Here is a 27731-nt window from a genome sequence, read left to right on the forward strand (position 1 = left end):
TTCGTGTAGGTACACGACCGTTGGAACACCCTGGCGTCGCGGTTACAGCTCCTTCCAAAATTTCGTCCGTGACGAAATTCTGGGAAATTTTGTCGATTAATGATTGTTCGCTCTGTTGAGAGTATAACACCGACCTTGAAAATATTAAATCCCAGAGACGATACAAGCATCACATTTGATTCTAATATAGAGTTATATAAATAGAAGAAATTTACCCTTCACTTTTTCTCGTCTCGAAATCGGTAAGGTGGTATTTCCATCGCTCCGAGTAAACGCTGCTTCACACTATCTTGCACGTTAATATAATAAATAAGTAACGACTTCTTATCGCTCTTGAATAATTTTCGAATTAACCTATAAATCTAAAATTATAAGCAAGACGTACAGTAAGAATCGGCCTTTATGAATTATTTATTTTCTTTTAAACGGTGATTTATTTTGTGAGTCTACAGGGCGTTTCAAAATAATTGCCCGTTGAAATACTGACCGAACTTTCAAAAATCAGAGTACAGATATTTTTATTTTCAACACTTCGAAGGTCGTTTCTCGAGACTAACTTAATTTTCTGTCGCGATGTGTTACACTCTTTTCGATCGATATCTAATCACGTGGAATAAAAATTCATAAATTTCGTTCCTTGCATCATTATTTATTATTCCCTGAATCATTGTACCACTGTTCTTAGATCACCTTGTATATTGTTATCTCACTTTAAAGACTTTAAAGACTGAATTGACGAATTTCCGACGCGAACTGAGCGCACAAAGTGCACTTTTCGAAGCAATATCCATTCTATGCATACTTTTCTTCGAACAAATCATAACTATGTAAAATAAAAGAACAACGACCCAGTTTACAATTATTTTACTATTAACTTACGTCACTTCGAGGAATTAAAATTTATAATTCTGTACGTAGCAATTTTACGCATGGTCGCGGTTAATTTCCATCTCTCGAAAAGATTTCTCGCAATCGTCGTACGGTAAGATCGTTACGGTCGTTGGATAATTTCTTGGATCGCTATTTCCGAGAAGGTCGCAGAGATGGCATTGCCCTTTGGAGAGCGCTGTAGATCGACGTAATACGCGAAGCACGGACTAAATCTCGATCTGGGTGACGTGACCCACGGAGACTTGACGTGCTTTCTAATCCCATTCCTGGTCCGAGACAGACTGGCGTCCGCTTCTGAGCTTGCCTCTACCACTACAGCACTCCTGTACACAAATGCGCGCGCGTATCGTTTTACGGGTGTTTCGCGTTGCCTCGCGCCGCGCTGCGTCCTTTGAACGCTATAGTTCCTTCCTGATGCATTCTTCCGCCCCGGAATTCCTGAAGGCAAAATTATTTACGAAAACTTATTTATCGCGTAACGGACGATAATACCATTCATAGCTGCGCCTGTCGAGCGAGGTTAACTTTTACGAGATACCGAAACAATGCTATCAATTACAAAATAAATTGCACTTCGTTAATTTGTTAACTTCTCAGTCATAAATTATGTATCTTTTTAATTCTTTATACAAAACCGGACACGGTTCGTTTTTTTGACTGATGTCGGTAACGACGTACGCTTAAATGGAGTGTACAAGAAATTATTTATCTTGTATCGAAAAATAATCCGAAAGCTCGCAATACGTTGTACAACAGGTTCGTTCAAAATTGAGGTTAGATTCAAGATCGAATCGACACATCGCCCCTCACGTTACGTTTGTAATACCGCGAACTTCGCGGTGCAAAAAAGACGTTAAAAGGTACGAAAAGAATATTCACATCCGTATGGGAACAGTATCGTCGCGTCTGTTTTGTCGGTGCGAACGTGTTCACGATGGGTTGTCACTCTCGTATTTCCGACGCGGTCGTCACGGGCCGCGCCTACATACGTCGTTCGGTTGTACACTTATCGCGCGCACGCGCCCTTCATTTTTAACGAAGCCGTTCGCACGACTCGCGAAATACGTCCGAATCGAAGCAGTTCCGTTACGGGTAAAAGTAAACACATCCAGGGGAAAGGTTGAGCGAACGTTAGCGAGTGAAAAAAATATATATAGAACAAAGAATCGAACACGATTTGTTCCGCGTCCTCGCAGTACGGAATTGCTCGAATTCCTGCCCGATCGCGCAATAATCGTCGTTTGCATTCCGCGCATACACGCACGGGGGAGACACCGCTTTGTTTTGCGTCCCATACGCGGTCGAACGATGACGTCATAGTTCTCGGACATGTCCCTTGCGCGCCACTAGTCGATATTCTTGCCCTTCGGCGATTTCGCGAAGATCAAACGTCTCGTCGCTACACTTCCGTGTAACGTTTACCACGAAAATACGTTCCAACTTTAACGATTGGGCGTTATTAAAGCACGCGTAAATTTCGTTTTTTTTTTTTAATACACAACGAGAGCGATATCCACATTTGTAACATAATCTGCAACTTTATATACGTACATAATTATGCGACGTTCATTGAAAATAATAACTTTAGTTATTTATACAACTTTCTTACACAGTCACTGTAATCACTGTCCGATTGAAAACGAAACACAAAAATTAATAAATATTTCAAAGCCTTAGCGAAATATTGAATTTTCCATCGAATGTTCTACAAAATTTGTAAAGTAGAGTTAATCTCTAGACGGAAAGAAAGTTCAATACTTTTTCATATATTTTGTAATTCTATGATTTACACTTGGAGATTATATAAACGAAAGGAATGAATATTACTACGTTCTTACTCGATTTTGTTCAACGAGAGACTTATACAGCACAATTTAAGGTTAGTTTACCAGTATTCGTTGTGGCTGCGTATTACCTTCCGCGCACTCGTATATCTGTCTTGTTACACGTACTTTTTTCTCGTCTTGTTGCGCAAGACGTTTATTATTATTACTTATTTGGACACCCTGTGTATTGCAGACCGTTACGATCGAAGAGCATTAACGCTCGATACGCGAAAGAGCCCCGGTTGCTAAATCAGGCGTTTTTCTTATTGACTTTTCTTACAGACCCGTAATAATAGGCTCCGTATTAATGAGCGTGATTTTGAGCAGATAAACGCGTGGCTGAGGTCGATTAGCTCCGTTCAGCGGCTGTCTTCCGGACTTTCTCGACGAAAGGCGCGGACCTAATGTTATACTCCAGCGCGGCTAACCTTAAAGTGTACCATTAGAGTTTAAAGCAATTAATCTGTAACCTAAAACTCGTGAAAGTGACTATACACTGAATTCGAATTTTACGCACGGACAACATTCCGTTACAAATCCAAGATGTGAACAACGATTAGAGAAACGGATTATTCGAATTTTACGATACTTTTTTCGACAATTTCAATTTTTCTCGACGAGTGAAACCTACAATCGGGAAACGAATATTCTAGGTTAAGGAACTTTTACACTCGATCGAACTCCCGTATACTGTTCCAACTTTGAAAATTTGTTTACGAAGAATGAAAAATGTTAAACAATACGCATAAAAATTGAAATTCGATTAGTAACATTTCCGTTATATTTTATCATTGTTTTAAAATTGCAACTAAATGCGTAGAAAAATATCAACTAAATCCTAGTAGCATAATATTGGATTGTTCAGAAAGTGATTTCGTTTTTTTTTTTTTGGTTGAAACACGATTTTTTTAAAGTGTATAAAATTTTAGAGTGTATATAAACATTTTATTAAATTATATATTCTCCATTTTGGAAAACGAAATGACTTTCCGAACGACCCAATAGATGATAGAAGGTGTTCCGTAGATAAATTGTCGAAATGTTAAAATTTGTTTGTTTAATATTTTCCGTTCAGCAATTGATTAACAATTGTTGATCGTGGGAATCCGTTCGTTCCCTTGGATACTTTCCAAGCGTGGAGTTTAATTAACGCACGACGAATTCAGATTTTTATCGGGGGCGAAACACCTTTTATCCAACGCGGGAACAAAAGCGCCGTTAAACGGAGATCCTGTCGAGATTTCGTTCGCACCCACTCGCGCAAGCGCGTGCGCGTGCGCGATCGTTGAAAAGGGACGCCGATGTAAGGTGGATACACGAGAGGGCTTTCGATGTCCACGACTTGTCGAGCGGCTTGTATCGTCCAACTATTAAAGATACTCATCTCATTATACAAGACCCACCGACACCTCCCACGCGTTATCCGCGTTCATTCTTCTTCGCGCCATTCACCTTTCTCCCTCTTTCTTGCCCGCAACGCCTCAAACCGTACGAATCCAACGTGTACGAATCGAATTCACGAAATTCCCAATTTCCGTACTGGACGAATTTCATTCGAGGCTCCATCTCGACATTTTGCTCGCGTGAAAATTTCAATACGTCGAATTTCGGGAGTTTCGAAACACCGAGAATAATTTTTCAACCCACGTTTCCAAATTTCATAGAATGAAAATTAAAAATACTTTCGAAAAAGTACGTTAACGAAAAGTGTCGATTTTTAACGATTTTTATTTTTCAAAATGATGTGAAATGTATCTTTGATATATTTTTATATTTTGAAGACTATTTAAAAAAAAAAAATGAATTTGAAATAACATGAAATGTATCTTTGATATATTTTTATATTTCAACGATTGTTTGAAAAAGAAACGAATTTCAAGGTCATTAATTATTTTTTTAATAATAGAACGATATATTCGAAGTTAAGAGCGAACGAATTGAACAATCGAATAGTTAAAATTTCGAGGTTGAAAATCTACGCGTCGTCAGATCTCCGTTATCCGAGTCTGAAGTGATCTACCAGCTTCGTGTGTCAAATTTAAAATAGATTACGTTGCTCGGCGTTTGATGTAGTATCGTGCTGCGCGTCACGAGTCACGGGTTATTCGACCGGAATGAAGAATTGTATCATCCAACGACGGGGTGTTAACAAGGTGGACGATAAAAAGTGGTTTATGGGAACCAGAAGTTAGCCCGGCCGAGTCATCAGGCGGGGTTAGTAACACCGGGTTAATAACACGACCCGTGGAATGCTTAATTGTGGGTTAAGAATGTGGAAATAAATTCGAGGTCAAGCATAAAACGATTCGAAGCCCTCGCCGTTGCGCGGTTCAATTGATATTCTCTATCGTAGTAACGGGCTCTGTCCGCGCATGCATACGTCGTCCGGACAGAACGGTCTGGACTGCCCTAATGGAGTTTAATTTAGCCAATCATCATAAACTTCGTCCTTGAGTGGCTACCGTTCTTACGTGTTTGCCTATAATATCGCGTTAGGCTCGTGTTCGTTTCTATTCGTTTCCTTGAACTTTTCAACGATTTACTTGCAACGATAAAGCACGAACGAAAAGATTATCGATGTTAGCCGCGTATAATTCCGCCGTTCGAATCGTGTTATTTCGATTCGGCTAAGTATTAGCCACGGCTACCTCCTTAGACAGACAAAAAGTCCCCTCTGGAACGAAGAACAGAATATCGAAGAAGTTTACTCGATATTATCCCCTGTTACGGCCGGAGGTATTAGCGGCGTATAAAAAAGAGTCTGCTGGACAGCGAAAAGTTGCGTAAGGCACAGAAAAACAGGGGAGGAGCTTGGGTATAGATGCGAGGGGGAGAGAGCGATGTAAAGAGGGATAGAACACAGAGTGAGAAACTCTGGTACGGGACTGCTCGGACTAGCGGCTTATGGACGGACGCGCGAACTCTATTTTTAGTCTTCGGAGGAATGACAGTCCCTCTTCAGTGTATATGAGGAGCTATTGATAGGTCGCGGGCTTCGTTGAGAGAAGCGGGCAGACACGTCGCGTGAATCACACGAGACGTCGTTTCTTTACCTAAAGTCATACCGGACCGATGTCTACCGTTATGTACTTCGCTTCTGTACAGTTACGTTCTAGACGATTTCACGTTTCATCCGTGAAATTCAAACGCGGGGAGATATAGTAATCTAACGTACAATATTGTCCCGTACGATTAAAGTGAAACTCAGCGACAATTCGAAGAACAAAAATTTCGGTATTTGCGTTAATAGGGGCCACGTGGCAACGCGTTAGCAGTAGGATTGCAAGTGTTCGTATATTTTAACGGAATTCGAGCGCTACAAACGTACTTCGAGTATTCGAGTATTCAAGTATTCGAACATTCGAGTGTACGAATTTTCGTGTACTCGAGCATTCGAATATTCGAATTTACGAATTTTCGAATACTCAAATTTACGAATTCTCGAGTACTCAAGTATTCGAATACTCGAGTGTACGATTTTTCGAGTACTCAAGTATTCGAAGACTCGAGTGTACGAATTTTTAAGTACTCGAGTATTCGAATATTTAAGTACACGAATTTTCAAGTACTCGAGTACCCGAGTATTCGAATTCCAAGAAAATTCGGCTAGTTCGAAGTATCCGAAGCATCGTCCTGTACACACGTGAGCGTAGCAGTGAATACTATAAATCGAAGAACGAAACTGTACTCCCCCCGTTGGTTAATATATTCTCGTGTTGCGGCTCGGATCAAAAGTTTTTTTTTTTTATTGGGAATGCCTGAAAGGCGGCCCACACGCGAGACCCCACGCACGAATCGACGCTAACTTCCGGCCCGGTCGGTCGAGCGTTCTTCGCTTCTATCATTACTTCTACAATAGTGTCAAAATAATGAATGGCTACCCCGGGCAGAAAATCGTGGGTGGATGAATCACGCCAGCCTCGGTTCGTGAATAGCGGGACGCTTCTTAATCGAGACGATCGTCCGGCTCGACGTTCGCCTCGCGAAAACGTTCCCATGACATCGAACATATAGTCGGTGGAAACGATACAGCGTACTCCTGGGAACAGACTCGAGCGGGTATGAAAGTTGACATCCTTGTCTCGATTACTGAACACGACAGCTGATGTCGGCTGATTCAAACGAAACGGAGACGCGGTACGCTTGTTTGCGCGATTGTTCATCTTCCTTTTCGATTAATCCCGTCTACTTGTGCGCACCTTCATTCGCGCAACACTTCTCCTCGCGTATCACGTTTTACCCAAGATGGACTTCAAAGAGGAAGATAATATTCCTGATGGTGAATATTTTCATTCGATTCTAAATTCTAATTTCGAAGAACGTTATTAATGCAGGAAGTCAAATTTCTATAAAACATAGTACTACGTGAATTTCAATAAAACGTACTAATACACGAATTTTAATAAAACGTTAGTAATGCATGAATTTCGATAAAACGTAGCAATACGTGAATTTCAATAAAACGTAGTACTACGTGAATTTTAATAAAATGTAGTACTACGTAAATTTCGATAAAACGTAGTACTACGTGAATGTCAATAAAACGTAGCAATACGTGGATTTCAATAAAACGTAGTAATACGTGAAACCCTAATTTGTTATGTTATAGTATCATGCAACGCGGTTGTACCTATCTATTGTGTTTCCATGCGACCGTTATCCAAGGGGCAATTGAATACTTTTCGAGTATATCGAAACGTTCTCGGTGCAAAAGAGGTTCTCGCTTCGTTTTTTACATTCCGCCTTATCGTTATCGTCCCCCGAGTTTCTAAACCGTTTGAAAGTCTCGTGGCGCACCGGTATCATCTCGCAGTACTCGCGGAAACGTATCAGAAGTTGTCGGTACGTGAATCGCCCGATATCTGAACGTATATCTCCACGCGATAAAAATTGCACCTACTCCGCGGCACCCGGTGGTTAACCGTCTCGCGGACAGTCGAAGGAGGGAGCCTCTTGAAACACGAAATTTACTTCTGGCGCCCCGATTCTCGTGTAATTCGAAGTTTAACGTCTCCGACTGGCCGCCGTCTCCTTCGGTTGTTTCTCCCTCTCCTCTTCCTTTTTTTCCCCCCCGCTCCCTCCGTCTGTTCGGCACTCGAATCAACATCGAACATATCGTTTCGCGTTCCAGGAATGCCGTGCAGCTCTATAAAACCCTGAACTTAATTTCTGCTCCTCGGCCGTTGTAACAGGAACCTCACCGATCGGCGTCTACGATCCCTTATCCTGTCCCTCAGTCGGCGAACCGTCGGGAAAGAATTTCACGAGATTGGCTTTTCACACCAAGAGATAGCTAGGCGCCGCAAATCTGCTGTAAAGTCGGATATTTATCGACCGGTCGACGCGTGTCCGTCCGACCGCAGGAAATCCTACGCCACTTTGAGTTTAAAGCTCCTACATTGAGAGGTCCCTGTTCCCCTATTCCATGTATTGGTTTCCTACTCTTTTTTCTCCGTTTCATTCTTAGAAAGTGTTCCGCGTGTAGGTGCATACCGTGATTGGTCGGTACAAGAGATTCTGTCTTAACCTTTCGACGACCACGCGATTTTTTCTACCGCCATGGGGTCTATAATTAACCTCAACGAAAAACATCACGTGCTGAGAGGTTCTCTTTTTTTTTTTTGTTTTTTTAGCGTTCATTAGTTAGGAACTTATTTATGCAATGAAGAACGGCTGGATCAATCAACACCGTTTCTTGGGAGAAATATAACGGTACGAACATCGGAGGAGTGAAAATATTTATAACGGCGAAGAAATGTAAAATTTTATGCGGTTCATAAATAATTAACGTACATGTTTACTTCGGTTATATCCTAAAAATATAATTCATAATTTCTACGAGAATTCGATACATTCAAACCCATAAAAAATAGTTGTATAATTAATCCCAAAGGTAATTACGCAAAAATGTAATATATTGGATACGTAAGGTTCCACGTGGAATTTTTAATCGACCCCGAGCATAAATTATTTAATTTCAGTCGATTCGAGATAATTTAGAAACATATAATAACAGCGTAGGATTGAAGAGGTGAAAAGAGAGGATTACCTAAAATAGCAAGTATCATTAAGTCAATGAGTTATTAAGAAAATAATGAGGCTGAAGTTGCTCACAAATCTTGCGCGGTCGTCTAAAGGTTAAGTTACGACTTACCGCTGCAACTGACTTCTACTCTCGCCACTAGAGGGTTGCCAATATTATCGCGAAACTTCTATTTCTGCAAATTCCATGCATAATGTAGCATTAAATATTCTAAACTAAATTCAAATGTTTCCCCTTTTGTACTGTTTCCTCGGTATCAATTACAAGTTAGCAGATATGGAAGATTGTTTAAATACAGTTAAATGATATTCCTATTGAAAGCATTTGAATAGATTCCACCGGTTCTATGAAAATGTGGAGGGAAGAAAGTCTCATAGACGAATATTTACGGTCACCGGATTGAATCGTACCATCGAGCGTGAATGTACTGTAAAGAACGACACAGGGGACCGTAAGTAAGACGTCCTGAAAGCGAAATACCTCGACCAGAAACGACAGATCTATAGTGGAAAGTGGCGATCGACGGAGTCACGGAATATGAATTTATAAGGCGCACCGTATTGTAGTACACATTGGTAACGCCACCATTGACCGTGGTTAGGAATAGTTATACGGTAGGTCGGTGATTCTTTTCCACGACAGACCGTTAGAAAGTTAGCGAGCGACAGAGACATTAAATAATAATTTATATTACGCGGAGTATTGTAAATCGTGCCGGAGATAATGGCACTATTGACCGTGATAAACGAGTCCTTTGTGATCAATAACACCTACCAATTACTTTGTCGATAGATTTATCGCGTGCCGCGTATGTAAACGTTACAACTATCGTCAGCGATGCGTAAAGAAGTAATAAACATGTGAGCACGTTTATAGGCTCGAAAACATTACAGTCGCACTTTCAAACGTCACCGCGAACATGTCCACCAGAAACAAGCCGATAGAGAAAGCCCGTAGAATTCGCATAATTTCGAAAGAAAACTACTAATACCGCCCGCCACCTATCGGCATTTCAGAGACGGCGGCTTGAAATGTACGAAACAAACTTTCCGGTACAATGAAAACCATAACCTCTTTCGACTAGAATTCCCACACTCTCGTTCCATCGTGGTCACTAACTTTTATTTTCGAAACCGCGGTAATATTTCCAGTAGTTTTACTTACAGAGATGTATTCTGTTTTCAGGTGCAAAAGAAACGACGAATCGTGGCGAGGGTCCATTGTCGTAATATCAAGAACGAGTGTCCGAAGTTGACATGCGACGAGCCCGTTCTTCTTCCCGGCCGTTGCTGCAAATCATGTCCAGGAGATTTCAGTAAGTAGCGCCACCTTTTGTCTCATAGACAGTGGTGCACGGATGCTCGAAACCACGAGACTGTTGAACTTCGGGTCTGGTCGGTAAAACTCGGGCGAGATCGAGCGGGCTTCTGAAACCACGAAACTTGTCGAGACCTCGAAACTATCCAATTACATATGAACATCATAGACTGTATAATTCTTCGACATTATTATACAACCGTATTATTATCATTTGAAAGTAAAATTATTTTACCAATAATATCTTCAAATTTCCATAAATTAATATTTGTCTACGGATATGGATATGCATTAAAACTTTAATACGCATCATATTTTGGAGGGCTTGCCCGATTTCATACGATTTCTCCCGATCCGACCCGAGTTCGAAAACTCAAACACCTCAGACGCCTAGACTATACTCTAAAGCTGCGTTCCCATACGTGCAACGCACAGTCTGGAACGCATTGTGAGCTGTGCACTGCACACGTGGAAACTTGTCTTTACGCTGTCTCGTTCGAGACTAAAGACGAAAAAACTCCACAACGCGGCACGCGTCGACTAATAAGTCGATAAATACTGTTGAACGCGGTTTACACCTGTAAGAAACGCACAGAATGTCGTGGAGAAAATGGGACGCACGTCAGTATAAACACGACAATGTGTCCGAGATAAGGGGGTTGACGTCGTGGGATCGCGGGACTCGAGCTTTGTAACAATCGTAACCATTGACGCCCCCTTCCACATATGTATATATTTTTGTTCACGATGCACGCGTAAATCGAGTTTCGAAAGAATATTAATTACCGATGCAATAAATAAATGACGGCTAATTAAATCAGTCTCGAACAAGCTATTTTTATTTACATCGTGATCGATAAAATTATAATTATAAACGTTCGAATGAAATGGTGAGACCAGAAACAATAATATTAAATTAGGAAAGAAATTATAAAGTACAATAATGGTAAAAAAGTATTAAATAAAAAAGCAAACGCAATAAGTAATTTTTCCCATTTGGATATTATTGCTTTAACTTCTGCAGTGCGTAAATAAAAATAACTTGTTTTGAACCGACAATCGTTTTTAATTGAGCCATTTAGAAGTTAAGCTTAGAATCGATTGTCCGACGGGCGAATGTCAATTCTATGAATTGCGTGCAGTCGATCTCTCTTTACGAGTTCCCATAAACACGTCAAATAAAAAGAATTGTCCGCGCGGTGTGACCGACAGAGACTAGAACGATCAAAGCACCGAAAGTACAACGATAAATGGCGAAGTCCAGTTACTGGCAGCGAGCTTAAAACGATCGTGGCTCGTAAACATCGCGAAAGGATATAGACGCAACGTATCGGGACTGGAGGCATTAATGAGAGTCAAGTGGCTTGCATAAATCATTTATCAACGATCACCGCCTCTTTGTCCGTATCTTTCTCTTTATCGGCTTCCACGGGGCCATCTTTCTCTTTCCCTCCGTTCACTTGGAGCTTCCTCGACCGTTTCTGTCGGCTGATCGACCCGATAATCGTATTTGCAACGCCATGTAATCATGATCGAGCGTTATCGCCGGTACCTTTATTTTTATTATCGCCTGGATGCTCGAGTGCCCTTATTAACGGATTAACGGATCAGTGAGCGCAGGTTGCTTGGAGACCGTGCAACGGAATGGAAACCCCCGTTCGTTTCTTTCCGAGAACTTGTCGTTTTTCTCCTCGCTACGCCGTCGATTTAGGTTTCACTGTTTTGTTCTTACGGGAGGCCACGCGCGCACTGTTCCTTTTCTGACGAGAACGTCGAGAGGACGAAAACAAACGAGCGAACGAACATTCGAAACGTTCACCGAGTTTGCAATGTTTATATTTTTAATGTATCCACTTTCCAACGACTCGTGTGTTTACGATTACGAAAACAATGTATGATATTTTGTATCCGTAAAGAAGTTTTTAATCGGTCACGCTGTGTCCTCTACTCGAACTGACTAATGCGACGGGTGCTGTTGCTCGCTGTAATACGTATTTTTCATTGTAGATGGCAGCTGTTTAGGTAGCGAAATCGAAGTAAGAAAATCCCTATATGGTCCGGGCAAAATTACGGTTCGCGTGATGCGTATTGCGTCGGTCTATGAAATTCGTTGATTCGATGGCCGTTATCTTCACACCGGATAGAATATTATCTCGCAGATGTGCAACTTTCACTGGATACGCAGCGCCGCAGCCGAATTCTTCGTACGTTCGCTCGACTTGTTTCTTTTTCTCCCCCGTGATTTTCTTCTCTCTTTCCCTCTTGTTCGACCGATTTCTATATCGCCGTTAATCGCCATAGAATGCGGATGGAATAAACGAAATGGTCAGAATACTTGCGCCCATTCCTGCAAGGCTTTTAAGTGGAAATACAAGGAGCAGTGAAAAATGAAGGCCGAGGATTTAGCACTGTCTCGCGAACGGGGTTCTAGCCGAGCAACCGAGCGTACACGAGGTATTGTGCATGTACGGACCCCACATGGTAGGTGAAACCATTTAACAGTCGACGATAAATATGCTACGGACCAAATTGTTTGGTTGCTTTCGTAAAATATGCATTTCTCGGGTCATTGATCAGGATATGAAATATTTTTACGGTATCTTTAATCGATGGAATATTTTATCTCAAAAACGAGGTAATGAAAACTGAAACGAGTTCCTTAACGAATGTCATGAATAAATAATGATTCTTTTGATAAACATTGCTACGGGAAAATTATTCTGAAAAACTTGAGCGGAATCGCAAAAAATGATATTTGCGCTCGAGGAAATTGCGCTACGATTAAATGTGATTATAATAATGGAATAATGTTCAGTCGGTCGTGAAGCAACCGAGGCGATGTGTGACGCGTGCGCGAGTGCAAAAGAAACCCAAGTTGCAAAAATCTAAGCGGACAAACACGCGCCTAGACGCCAGGAATCCTACATTTTATTTACGAATAAGGAAGCTGGTGTCACCTTTTATGAGCTTTTCTACAATGCGGTCGAGGACTGGCGGCGTTACGAACTCGAATGACGAAACAACGTTGCAATTAATGACATGATAAAGAATACGTGTACGCGGTACTCCTAGGTTAGGCGGGCGTCTATCTCTCTTTTATCGAATACAGAAATGATCACAATACACTTTCTCCGGTTCAACGACTCGGTGTTAAAATGAACCACGCGAAGAAAGTTCATCTCGAAATAGTTCGTCAGCACGTAGTAACACGCGAAGTCCAAGTTTGTCATTACGTTCATTAGAACGTACCAATGCGCGAAATCCAAATTCCTTAAAACAGAGGTTCTCAAAGTAACTGTCCGACCCCACTCGTGAGCCGATTTTAGGTTTGTCGCGTTAAATAGTAAAATACGAGAATACTTTAAACGTTCTTAATTGACAATGAGTGCATCCGACTAACAATTTTGAAGTAGCAGAAAAATATTTTTAATTTCCCTTTTTTTTAAATATACATTGCAAACGAAAAATATTCGTTTTCGAAAGTAAATCTCGACTGGTGAAACTTTGAAAACTCTTGCATCAGAACGTAGTAGTAATGGGTAAAAATCGACTAGCCACTCGAACGTAGCGCTAGATTAAATTTCAAAAAGATGTAACGCAAGTTACACAAATTCAACGCATCGTAATATCGCGTAAAAAGAAAACAGATCGCACTACACGTTACGTTCCGTGCAGGAAGCACATCCGTGGATTAGAAAATCTAGGAAAAATAAAATGTAATTTATTGCACCGGTATCGCGTTGATACCGCCACGATTATCAGTGAAGCTTGACGTTTCATTATTGTCGACGAGAGGTATCGATTAAAAAGTCTCGTTTCCACGACCCGTTGGAAAAGCGTGTGGATCTTCGCCCCGCGACGACGCGTCGTACGGTTAACGCGTAACGAATAGATGCGAATGATACATACAGGGTGTTCGTTTGAAAACTTCGCATTTAAATATCACGAAAGCAACGCATTCTCGGGAAAAATGTTAAACACAAAAGTTTCTAGATTTCCTCACGAAAATAGAAGTATCCTATTTATTATTTATTCTTATTTAACGTTGAGCGTTCTCAAGGTTATTCGAAAGTCGATTACATTTTCTTAAACAAAAACCTATATTTTATATATTGATTCTTACTCCAAAAAAAAAGAATATTTGATAAAATAAATGAAAGAAATAAAGAAGTTTCATGTTTGTTTCATTTAATTTTATATTTTAGTAAATATCTTTTTAAGACAGAGTCTGATGAAAAAATATACATATAAAAAAGTGTTTCCCTTTTCTTGTAGAATAAGAATTCGCGAGTAAAAATATAGGTTTCTATTTAAATAAATGAATCCTACCTTCAAATAACCTGGAAAACGCTCGACGAATAAAAAATAAACAAGACAGTCGTATTTCCTCCTCAAAATCGAGAAACTCTCGTATTCGACATTTTTCCCCGAAATTGAGTTGTTTACGAGATATTTAGATACGAAATTTCGAAACGAACACCCTGTACATATATATATACCGTCCGGACGCATGCGTGCGGCGCTATTCACCGCAACGCTTTTGCAACGCGGGCAAGCGCAATTTATTGGTTACTTAGAATCAATTAGCGAACTCGCATTTATTACCCGCGGACAAGTCCCCGCTGTCATTGTCCGCGCGCTTTCTACTTCCATTCGGGGCGCGCGAGATTTCTTTATCGGGCCCCGTGGAACTTTAGTGCGCAGCACACTCGGGGCACCCGGGTTTTATTACGCGCTTTTTCCTCAAGCCGTATTAATATTCGCGCGATCTCGTGAATGGGAATCGCCAGCCATCACGGGCGCAGGAAATGTCATCGGATTTCATCTCGCGTTAATCATAATCGGCCCGTCGTCTCTCCGCGGCTGACGGGATGACAAGTAGCCGACGATAAATCACGTCGGTACGTTGGGGAAAAAAAGAAATTATTACTGCTCAACGGCAGCGCGCACGATTCCTCAATTTTATCGGTAATTGGAGAGATCGTAGTTACCCGCGCCCGATAGACTGTCCTACAAAACGCAGTGGTATGCGATAACTCGGATGGCGCTACTCAATATTCAATTACGCGTGGACATCGCGTTCCCTGCGTACATAGATTAGCAATCGAACGGCCGTCTATCTCGCGTAAATATTTAGAACGTGATACGCGTTGGCGAACAGCTCCTGTTACGCGTACACCACTGTAAACGTTGATTTTCCTTTCGTAACGCGAGCCACGATACTATGCCAAACGGGACGTCTTTCGGGAAACGAATTAAAACTCGGTTGGTTCGTATTCCACTTACCCTCGTTGTAGGTCCGTGACCGACGATCAGTGCCGATCGATGTCGGGTTGAGAACAGGAATGGAACAGAGAACAGTTAAGCCCGTGAGATCGCTTCGAAACGGTTAACCTTCAGACGGCGGACGTCAGGTCATTTGTGACTTATAGGATTGTTGTGTCTCGGAGCAGACCCGTGTGTTTACATTGCAGCCCGTCCTTCTCCCCTATATTTTTTTTACAACAGAGCGATTGGATTATGTTTCTCCCGCGAAAAGAACACACATTCTGTTAATATTACGTACTCGTATAATAATTTTTCTTTCTTCTTACAGTGCTAACGATCGCTACAAAATCGTAAACAATTATTGTTCTTAATTTTCATTTTTCACTCTTTCTCCACCGTGATTCGAATTCGATAGATTCGTACATTGAAAATTTTCATTCCAATTTTTCTACATCGAAAATATAACTTCGCATCGATCGTAAGGTTCGATTTTCTTTCGTGCTCCTCCACTAGAGGTCGCGTCGACCAGTTGGGAAAACACTGCTGCCACAGTGGAAGGGTCAAAGGTCTCCAGTCTCGATCGAACGAAGTGGCCAGTTCGCGGACGCGTTTCGGCGCAGCATCGAGGTCTCGAAACGGTTTCGAAACATCTCGACGCCACCCCGTCGTCCCGCGTGGCCAGATAAGCGACATAACAACCCGTGAGAGACCGAATTAGCCTGGTTGGGTTAAAGCGGGGTTGGGGAGGGGGCGTAGATGTTCAGCGAAAAAAGTGCGAGGAGAAAAAGGTCGATGATAAAGAAACGGGTAGAGACCGCCGAGGGAAAGAAGAAAGAGAGAGAGAGAGGGGGGAGTGAGAGAGAGTGAGTGGGGTGTACGAAGAGGAGCGGAAGGTTGGCGGACGAGAGGCGGAAAGAGGAGGGCGGGGGGGAGAGGTCGGGCGCCACGGTTTAGCGCCATGGCGCCGGCTATATTACCGCATGGCGTCACTTCGATTAAGCCGTGCAATCTAAATGTAAATATTAGCATACGTAATGATCGGGCATAACGCGCGCGCGGGAATGAGAATAGACGAGGAGTCCGTACGGAGGGAGGGTTTGGGAAGGTCGTCGGGGGAAGCGTGGGAGGGAGAGAGTTTGTTGCGAGCCATTCCTCTTCCAACGAGGTCCAACCGTCGTTCGTTTCCCGTCTCTTCCGTCACCTCTTATCGTTCCCCGCCCGCTTTTGTCGACTCGCGCGCTTTTGTCGCCGCTAATTTTGCGTCTGTCTCCACCTCACCCGTCTCCCTTTCCCCCCTGTGCTCAGTGGGGCGTTACACTGCAGGCGAAAGACATACGAGACCCTGATCGCAGGGGGCCCCTGAATATCGGTCGCTCAGAAATTCGTCGAACGCTAGGTATAAACAGAGGCCCAAACGTCGGTATTTCAAAAATTGAGGAGTGTGAACAAAGTGAACGGTATTTGAATACCACACATAATATATGTGTGGTATTTGAAACCGAAGAAAAATAGTCGAACAACTGTACAAGAACGTAACCGTAACTAGAAATACCGATTTTGAATTGATTTTTCAAAAGATCGATTTTTTTACAGATCAATTTTTTCTATCAATTTTTCCGCGATCGATTTTTCAGCAAATCAATTTTCTGACTCCCGATCGGTATCGATTCGAAAAAGCGATTTCTCGACAAGAAATTTCGACCCTAACCTAACTTTTGCGCACGGAAAACCCGCGGAACGGACACGTTTCATACGCACTGTATACTCTTCCAACGATTTGCACGTACCCGTTATTTATACTCGCGAAAAATCCGTCGAGCCTTCGGCCGGCAACTTTCCCATCACATCGGCGACCGGAACGGCCGCGGTCACAATTTGTTTTACAATAAAACGCGCGGTCACATCGCCTGCGGAATAGCTACGCACGCGATCAACGCTTCGTCTCGTCGTTTCGAAGTATTGGTAACGCGTGTTGGGTAACTGGCGCGGTATCGCGTCGAAATTCTTGAAATAACCTAATGACCGATACGCGCCGGAACGGCGAAAATCCACGCCGGAGAAATTCGTTGCCGCGAAAGGCGTGACGCGCATTAATCGCGAACGCGACCCGCTATTTATCACCGCCCAACAATTCAGACGCGCGTCACAGGCGATACGCGCGTTCCTGGCATTACATTCTCTGTGCAGCGAGTTCCTCGCCCAGGTACCTACAGTTTCCATTCGTTCGACGAGATTACGGTAGACGTCGAATATATTGGCCGCTCGAGACCAGTACCCCGACTGTAAATGACGTCAGAAACTTCTCTCTCACGGTACCGGTATCAGTCTCCGTATTCGATGTAGAGAGGGCGTACGACGAAGGGTTTACGCGAGAAGACAGTAGATGGCGCGACAGACCAGTTAAACAACGTATGTCCTGAACTATGATCGATCAATTAACGAAAAGGAAACTTAATCATATAAAGTATAATAGATTCATCAGTTAATACGTAATAATTAATAAAAGACAAGACTAATTAGTACCAACTCTCAATCTCTTCGTTCTTTTCTTTCTCCTTTGTTTTCTCTAAAACAATGAAGCACGTTCAGCGATCGAAATTGATAAAATTGCGTCGATGAAAATTGTTTCCGAAATAAAGCTGTCTCGAATACCGTGACGGTGCAATCGACCGTACAGCGACGGTTTTCTCTCGTGTATCCGCTTCCCCGCGCTCCGTGCTTGCGATCGTCGCGTTGGCCGTCGTCTGGCAGGCTCGTTGCCCCCCGCTGATGGAAGGTGAAGCCGCCAACGATGACCGCTGCGCGTCTCCCTTTCACGCACCGCGATGAGAAACTGCGACCCGCGAGCCCATCGATTGGACTGTCACATCGATTCTCATCGGCTCGAACGACGAAAACAACTGTCCCGGATGCGACAAGGGTCGCCAGCGGGGGGGGGGGGGGGGGGGGGGTCCGGCTGGCCGGGCGGTAGGTAGGATGGGAGTAACGACTGGACTCGTTCGAATCTCCCGCCTCGTCGACGGTTCCCCACTACCCCCCGCCGTTAGGTGGTATCGCGTTGCGTTAATACGGGAATTATGGCGTATCGCCCGTTTAAAGAGTCGCGCCGAGGCCTTTTTGCCGGCGCCGTTCGCTTGATTGCGATCATTCACGGTTACTCTCGGTGCCGACGGGTCTCGAGCCGTCGCTTGAATCGCCGCTAATTTCGCGCCCCGTGGGAAAAGGACGTCGCCGTGGACAGAGAACGAAAACCGGGGCGACACCTCGCGCAAAAACGTGTGACTAAAGAGCATCCATCCGACGCACTTGTCGATCTCCTCCAGGGACAGTGACACGTGTAGGTTATTTAACCCTAAACCATTCGTTATGTACGCGCAATTTTCCCGATTATTGTTATACAGAAAGTAAGACACCGCGAGTATTGCACTTTTATTGGAAAATATTTCACAGTTACGCAAATTGGATATAAGAAAACATGTTTTTGTCCAAGTATTAAAGAACGTATCGCGTAGAGTCTGTCAGACTCCGTATAAGCAGTTAAGGATGAAGTTGTGCTCTTTTTTTTTCCAAGTTATTTTAAGCATCGTAAGATAAAAGTAACCGTTACGATCGTCGTGAAATATTTGTAATTAAGTTTTCCAATGATGTAACCCGGCAATAACGTCGCAGAGATCGATGAATGTCACGGGACGATATTAACCCGAATTTCTGTTTATTTCGAGCGAAGTAATGCGACGCTAGGCGCTCGTAGCTGTGCAAACGAGACTACGATTTACGATTATTATTATTAAATGTCTTTACGACACACGTGTTAAGATATAAATATATGTACTTGAAACCTAACCTTAATTTATCTATCCGTAACAATCTTATAATGTACTACTGGAAACTCGGTACTATTTTATAGTATCGTTATTTATAAGCTGTGACTTTTGAGATTGAGAGTGTTCTTAAAAGCTAACCTCAACTTAATATTCTCTGAAACTCTGTAACCACTTGGCGATATTATTTATAAATTGTACGTAGAATTTTTAGATCGAGATTGCTTTTAAAACTTAACCTCAATTCGGCACTAATAACTTTATACTACCGGAAATGTTTAAATTGTCTACAATTATCTGCAATTGACAGTGAGTATACGTAGAACTTGAGAGTGGCCGTATACATAGATTCATATTAAATTTATAACCTGTATCAGTGTTGCTGCCAGGGGTTGTGGGACGGTCACTGGTTAATCGAACACACGCGCGCGCCGCGCAAGGTTAGGTTCTGTGGGAACGCGTGAAAGGCAGCCTGTTGGTCGAGCGCGCAGATTTTGGCGCCGTTTTCACGAACGCATTTAATCCTGAATAACGACCGTCCTTCAGTCAAACGTGCCGCTTAAAGTGCCGGTTCCCGTGTGAATGCCATTAAACGACCGCAGCGTTCTCTCTAGCCACGGCTACTTGTCGTAAAATCATGAATCTACACCCTAGGCTCTCCGTGAACGGCGTATTATTTTTTGCGCCATTGGTCGCAAGATTTGCATCAGTTGTTCCCCGAAGGACGAAAAAAGTGGTCGAACGTTATCGTAAGAAAGAATTACAAATACCTGCGTATAGACTCTTTTATTTCTCGATCGAACTTCTTTTTACATTTAGTCCTCTTTCGTGCACACAGAGATAGTATTAGAAATTATTATTTGAATTTTTCTATCGTAAAAACAACGTGCGTTGGTACAGTTTGAAAATCGTTGGTTGTCTTATTGAATTTATACTTATTTATTTATTTTTCCTTATACTTTTTACGTAAATTGTATAAAGCAAAATTTTCACTGAATTATTTCACTCGAGCCTGAAAGCTTTGTAGACTCGAAAGGTTTAGGTTAGTTCTGGTGGACAGTACGAACCTGTTCGGAAATATTTCGGTCTCTAACTATTTCGCGCAGAACAGCGCGCCGTTCATCAAAGAAATTTACGATGCGACTGGTGGTGATCTCTCCCCCTCCCTCTCCGTGATCGCGAATATCGATGACCGCGCGTGCGTATCGGGGCTGACGTAATTCGTCGAAAAGTGCAGCCTTTTCGGCATCTCGTTCGGCTCCTAATGCGCGGGAGATAAAGAAGCAAGGCGCCACGGGCCACATGGCTTTTTCTCCGGTACAGTGCGCGAAATCCATGGTGATTTTAATCGGTGAATCTCGATTTCAAAGTCGAAACAACGGTCGCGACATCTGGCCCAATATAGACGAATTGTCTTGTCGATTGACAAATCAATATCTACTCGTATTTGATCGATAAATTATCAAAATATTCTTACCGGAATTAAACATTTTTCAAAATCGTCAGAAACGTTCGATCGAAAGTTGCATCTGTGCGCAACCGTGGTGTACTCGAAGCGTATCGCCGATAATTTAAAAAAATATAAATGCGAAAATATCGGACTTAATACAAAGACAAAAATATTCTCGATAAAAATCTTATTAATATTCCTCGAGTATACCTCGGTTGTATACAATACGGATCGAAGGATCGTATAAAATACGATACGCAGATGTAGAGATAAATATACGTTTACGATGCAAGGATCGGTTACCGACCTAACCTATAATAAAATAAGCGATAATATACAAAGTTCGAAGGCAAAAACAAACAGACGTTCCGAGAGTCCCCAACGTGCGTTAACCTGCGCCGACAAGTCCAGGGTTAAAAGGTGAACACGACGGTCAGAGAGGTGAAACGGCGTCGCGAGTGTTTCGTGGCCGCTGGTTGGCTGTCACTGGCCCGTACTGTACGTATACCAATTAACGTGTCCGCGCGGCTGGACCGGCGCGGTATGCGCCATAAAAGCAACATTCAAAGTAGCGGTGGTTGGCGCCAGCCGCCTCTTTTCCTACCCCACTGGCATTCTTTATGGTCCGTACACACGTCGCGGCTGAATGAGGATCCACGGTTCCCCCACCTCACCCTCCTTTCTTCACCTTCCTCTCACTCTCTTTCTCTCTCTCTCTCTCCCCCCTTCGTTCTAACCGCCCGTGTCTCCTCTTTCCGTTTCCAGCGCACTCTGGCTGGTTATTTTTGTTTTACGTTCTACTCGGGCACACGATGCCGCCTTATAATCGATACGCCACCATGCTGGATCCCTCGGCCCTCTTCGGTCACGATCGACGCGCATACACGTGCGACTGGACCGCGCTGAGGTCCATTATTCGAGGGATGCTCCATCTCTGGATCGATTTTCCAGACAGTTCTCAATTTTCTATTTTTACACATCGTTTATTGCACGAATATTCAAGTCTACCGTGCTATTTATCGATTTTATATTCTCGAAGAATAATTGGAAAGTACGTGGAATTGTTCGTACGTTAAAATATTTCTGTGTTTATTCACGGAATGTACAAAGCTGTTTGTGCTTCACTCGTTGATAGACGAATCATTTATTCGTAGATGGAAATCATTTTTATGATCTACTTGGACCGTGAGTTGGTAAAGTAGTTAATTTAATTCTTTTTTACGATAGTAACTAGAGAAACGATTTTTCAGCGAACCGATTCTACACACTTCCATTGAAAATGGATTCTTCGACAAGAAAGAGGTTCTCGAGTTTTTTCGGTTCGATCGTTTTAACAGTTCGTGGCTCCAATGGGCGTTTCGCTGCGTGGTGTAAAACCTCGGTATATATCATCGTCGCTTAAGGGACGAACTTTAACGAGGAGCTTCTCGCTAGAGGGAGCTTCGGCGTACGGTGGCGCGCGCGAACGTCTACCGACCGATTTATGAGCTATAAAGGCATTTTTGCGCATGCGCTGTACTTTTTGATGGTTATCGCGCCGCATCTCGGGAAATAGGAGTCGTCGTTTTGGGGTACGTCTTGCGCATTCGATTACAAAGCGAGCGTTGAATCGAACGTTCAATGGTAGAAATCGTGTCGTTTACAAGGGGAACCGAGTACAACTTGGAAAAAATATTTACGAGCGTTAAACCGGTAAAAGCATCTTCGTATCCCGTGACCAGTATACGGGGCGAGTGAAATTTAACGCGCGATGAAGATTTATTTCGACGGTGTTAGATTAATGGAAAAAGATGGGAATTTTTATCAAAATATTGCCTTTGGAATTCTTCCGTCTTTGTGCACAGTACCGTACTTATTATTAGTTATGTCCACGTTTAAAAGAAAAAATAAATCAATGCAATTATATCAGCCAAGACATCCAACTTTCTTTTCCCTTGGAAAATTATGTATTGTGAGAGAGATATGGGTCGAAAGTGACCCGAAGAACGCACTTATTATTAGTTACGTCCACGTTTAAAAGAAAAAACTGAATTGATGCAATTATACCAGCCAAGGCATCCAACTTTCTTTTCCCTTCGAATTAATAATCTTTTTCGATCCTAGCGCGTTTCTCGGGTCACTTGCGACCCACATCTCCCTCACAATAAATAATCTTCCAACAATTAGAACCATTACACCAAACGCAACTGTAAGTTCTTACACCATCTTTGGTCTACTACAATACAAGTATTAAAAAATTAAAACACACAAGTTACGTACGTTCCAAGCATTTTCTCATGATCGTCTTCGTTGACTGTTCCAGGTACGGACATAGTGCAGGACTTGCCAGCCCAGTTGACCTCGGAGGAGGAGGAACGGAGCTTGAAACGTAATAAACCAAATCTCGTCCTTCGTTGTCACCGATATCGCGATTCTAATCAACCCCCGACCTCCCTATTCCAGATTTCGGGACCCTGTTGACCGGTAAAACGTCCCAGGCGTTGCGTCGCGACGAGCCCACCCCAACGTCCATGTACAACAGCGCCTACAACTACCTGGCAACCGGACGTTTCACCTTCCACCGCAAGAACCTCTACTACTCGTTCTATTTATCGACATCCACGCCCCGACCGCGTAGCATCCAGTTCGTCGATGGCTCCGGGAGCATCCTAGAGGAGCAGACCATCGACCCCATAGGCGGTGTATATCAGAACGCGACCGGCAAGCTTTGCGGCGTCTGGAGGCGAGTACCCCGCGACTACAGGAAGCTACTCCGCGAGGAGCGTCTCCACGTGTCGTTCATATGGGAACCATCGGCCACGTTAACGGGACAATTGTCTCGTTACCGTGCCCTCTCCACCGAGCAGTTCTCCTCGCTGCTGGAGCCCACGATGGGCGTGGATCGGTCGTTGATGTCCGGCGCGGGAGCCACGGCGATAGTCTCGGCGTCATCGGCCTCGGCGCCCTCTATCCACGTGTCTTTGGTCTTCAACGGTGTCTTTCTACCCAACGACGTGTCAGACGTGCCGTTGATAGTCCAGCTGGAGCACATGGAGAAGGACTACGTGGTCCTGCGCGAGGAGTTCGCCGTGAAGAAACCCTCGAACGAGTTGAACTTCGGCGAGGTGCGGAGCGCGCTGTCAGGAGCCGATCTGCGTTTACTGACACGGGGCAAACTCTCCATCAGCATCATGTCCAGAAAGGATCCACAGGCCTTGCGATTGGCGGGTGTGGTCGGCCCGCGAGCCACCTGCGACATGTACCAAACGTTGCTCTTGTCCGAGACACCATCGGCCGCTTCGGGACTCGCTTGGGCGTTCCTGGACCGCGCGGGATCGTTGCGTTACGGTGTCCAGTTGATCGGTTTGGAAGAGGAGAGTCCTCTGGTGACTCTGGTGGACGAGGGTGGCAAACGTCGAACGGAACTCGAGGATCTGACGCCCTCGTTGGTCGGTGGACTGGCGAACGGGTCTCTTGATCGTCCGGGACCACGTCTCTTGGAACCGTTGTTCAACGGGGAGTTGTCGGTGGTGGCTGCTTCCCACGTGGGCTCGGTGTTGCGCGGACGTCTGCTGCAGAGACCCGTGGCGGACGCCAGAGACACCGCAGCTCCCGTGCTGCTCAGAAGACCGTCACAGGAACCCGTGCATCCCGGCCCAGTTGGATTAGTGTGGACCGCGGTCGATTTGGATTGTTCGCTTCACTACGAGCTCGAGATCGCCGGTTTTCCTCAAACGTCCGCCTCCGGCAACCACGAGCCGCGCACCTTCCGTCTGTACTTGGAGACCATGCCCCTACTGGCACAGGGGGCGCCGGTTGCCAGAAGGAAGCTGGAAGAGTTCAACGGTTACGTTCTGGAGGGTTCGGTGACGGGACTCTCGCCGGTCGAGCTGTACAGAATCGAGTCGGGTATCGGGTTCCTCGAGGTGACGGACAAACAGGCCGAGAGGATACTTAAGGCACCGTTCAAGACACGTGCACCACTCAGTTGTCTTCCTCATTACGCGGACAACGACGTCGCCTCGGTCGTCGCGTACAATCTCCATCCACCCAGGTCGGATATCGAGACTGGAGCATGCTTTCACGAAACCAGGTTCTACGAAGAAGGTACACAGTGGACATCCAGCACCGATCCCTGCTCCATGTGTCATTGCTACCGAGGACTGGCCCAGTGCGACCCAGTCCCCTGTCCAGCACTCACGTGTCCCCAGGGCAAGCAGCTCAAGCCTCCGGCCGATCATTGTTGTCCTATATGCTCAGGTAGGCGCTGCAGGTTGCCAAGTTTCTAGGATTCCTGTATTTCTTAACTTTCGGAAGTCTTCGATATGGGAGATTTCTTGCAGGTTGGCACTAAGGTTAAGATTACTCGATCAGAGTAGTTCCTTCGAGTGTTACAATATTTTGAACGATTCATTGATGTTCGAATACTAGATTGTATTAAATAAAATTTAATACGAATATTATTCGAACACTTGGAACAGTAGCCCTCTAGTGGCGAATTCGCGTCACGAAGATGTCGCCACCCATCTTTAGAACACCTTGTACAAGTGTCAATGACCCCACTTTGCTACTTAGCCCACTTTTCATATTTCTTTTTCCTCCCAGAATATTTTGACCGCTTCGTCCCTATTCGAATACTCGACGAATACTGTTCGAATCCTTGTCCATTTGAACGGTATCCGAACACCAATCGAACACTTCGGTCAACAGAGCCACCTGGTGGCTACGTCCCGTCACGAAGATGTCGCCACCCGTCCACGCTCCGGAAAACACCTTGTACAAGTGTCAATAACTCCACAATGTTACGAATTGCGTCACGAATGTTTTCGTTTAACCTGTCACATTCTTCTCTAATCCGTAGGGATTACTGTCATCGAGGAAACGCGACGTTCTCGTCGCTTGGGCACGGAACCCTTGTTAACTCGGATAACGCGTGCGACGACCGCAGGATTAATTATCCTTCCCTTTCGACGTTGTCGCTCGATAAACCGTACCCGGGGAATTAAGGGAACGGCCGCGTGTCCGTCTGCGGTTGATATTAAATCCGATTACCCGTGTCACGCTCCGTGAAAGTAATCGCGTAGAATTAGCTACGCCTATCTACAGCCAGTTTCAATTACACGACTGTTTATCGGGAGTTACCCCTCTCTCTCTCTCTCTCTCTCTCTCTCTCTCTCTCTCTCTCTCGCGCGCGCGCGCGCGCGCGCGTACGTTTCCAGCTGTCGTTTCAGCGCGCGTACGATCGTTTTTGCGAACGCACCGATCGAACAGTAGAAAATCGATGGTCGTTCCACTTTGTATTTTCTTTTTTTTTCTGTTATTTCTTCCTTCATTCTTTCTCACCGTTCAAGATCCCGATTATTATCCAACGCAGGACACTCGCTCGAGGTGTAACTTCGCTGCGCATGCGCGTAACTAAATCGCTCCGAGTCCCGTTCCGCGTAGAATTTCGCCCCGTTAGAACGCCGAATAAATAAATAAATAAATAAATAAATACGCGTAGCAGCAACCTTTTCGATCCGTAGTTTGAAATAAGAGACACTTGCCCCAGTCGCGTGACTGAACGTGTACACCGAGCGCGACGAGGAATCATAAATTGGTCGGTTCGGGCGTTCCTTTTGCAGGTCTCGTTACCCAGGCGACTAATCGGCCAGACAAATCAGAAGCCTTGCTTCCACGCGACGTGTTCAAATGATAGAGACGTATTACCCGGCTGCGTGTGCACGCGTGTCGGGAAAAACGTGTCCCGAACGGAATCGAATTAAGCCAGGCTGATCCGTCATTTTCTTCAGATCGTATCTGCCGATGCATTGACGTTTAACTGTATCTAATTAAAGCCGGTCGTCCCTCGCGCGAACGATGTTCCGTTCGCTCGGCTCCGCTGTCCGTCGCGTTGTTTATTGGCGCTCGCTCTCTCGCTCTCTCCCTCGCTCGCACGCGCGACTGTCTCTTGTCCTTGCGTTGTCCTGCACGGGGGATAGACACCGCTACGCGCACCGGGCAGAATTAATTTTAGATAAACGCGCGTCCCCCCCTCCCCTCCCCCTACCCCGGTGCGTTGTCGCTGGTTTTCCCGGAGGATGCGTGTCTTTCGTACGAGGATCGTCGTGGAATCGCGCACTCGAGTACTTTGATGGAATACGTGAATTGTACTCGAGTAGTTTGGTCGAACATCTGGTCTATAGTGAACCGAATACTCGAGTACGTTAGTGGAGTATCCGAGGTGAACTGTGTACTCGAGTACTTTGGTGGAATGTCTGAATTGTACTCGAGTAGTTTGGTCGAACATCTGGTCTACAGTGAACCGAGTACTCGAGTACCTTAGTGGAGTATCTGAGTTGAACTGTGTACTCGAGTACTTTGGTGGAATATCCAGATTGTACTTGGGTAGTTTGGTCGAATGTCTCTGGCCTAAGTGAACCGAGCACTCGAGTACCTTAGTGGAATATCCGAGTTGAATCGTGTACTCGAGTACTTTGGTGAAATATCTGCATTGAACTGTGTACTTACTCGAGTACTTTAGTGAAATATCTGCATCGAACTGTGTACTCGAGTATCTTAGTGAAATTTCTGAAAGAAACTGTGTACTCGAGTACTTTTATAGAATACCTAAATCGAACTGTGTACTCGAGTACTGTGATAGAATACCTAAATCGAACTGTGTGCTCGAGTACTGTGATAGAATACCTAAATTAAACTATGTACTCGAGTACTGTGATAGAATACCTAAATTGAACTATGTACTCGAGTACTTCGATGGTATTGGAAAATCCGAACCGAACCAAGTACTCGAGCGTTATCTACTCATCGAAGTTGAGACTGTGTACTCGATTCGGTCGGACAAACTCGAAATGCGAACACGACGCGTTAAATCGTGCGAAGATTCTCTAAAAATGTTCCGCAATCTCTGTACACAGGTCCAGGAATCAACATGAACGCAACGGGGAAAAATGTCACCTCGATAACGAGAGGCTGCACCCTGGCCGGTCAGTTCCACTTAGCAGGAGCGTCCTGGCACCCGTACTTGCCGCCAGTAGGATTCGACACATGCGCAGTCTGCACCTGTGACGTAAGTGCATCGCGATCCATCGTTCCGACAATATTCGAACATCATCGCTACGTGTCCACTATCCGCG

General features: G+C 44.3%; 1 protein-coding gene and 1 long non-coding RNA gene across 4 annotated transcripts in view; one reads left to right on the forward strand and one right to left on the reverse strand.

Annotated features, from left to right (window-relative positions):
- Sog (chordin short gastrulation) overlaps window positions 1-27731 on the forward strand; it is a 136073-nt gene that overhangs the window by 95541 nt on the left and 12801 nt on the right. For all 3 annotated transcript variants that reach the window (XM_076314900.1, XM_076314898.1, XM_076314899.1), the window contains exons 3-6: window positions 9946-10075; window positions 22919-22984; window positions 23059-24855; window positions 27513-27664. In XM_076314900.1, coding sequence (XP_076171015.1) covers window positions 9946-10075; window positions 22919-22984; window positions 23059-24855; window positions 27513-27664 — 2145 coding nt within the window. The remainder of the gene's footprint in view (window positions 1-9945; window positions 10076-22918; window positions 22985-23058; window positions 24856-27512; window positions 27665-27731) is intronic.
- On the reverse strand, window positions 453-11990 carry LOC143148509 (uncharacterized). The gene is made up of 3 exons (XR_012992495.1): window positions 11630-11990; window positions 9925-10049; window positions 453-1329 (listed from the first exon to the last, which is right to left on the reverse strand). It is a non-coding gene; the product is annotated as an uncharacterized LOC143148509 (long non-coding RNA).

The sequence above is a fragment of the Ptiloglossa arizonensis genome, chromosome 6 (genome assembly GCF_051014685.1).
Source record: "Ptiloglossa arizonensis isolate GNS036 chromosome 6, iyPtiAriz1_principal, whole genome shotgun sequence".
NCBI lineage: Eukaryota > Metazoa > Arthropoda > Insecta > Hymenoptera > Colletidae > Ptiloglossa > Ptiloglossa arizonensis.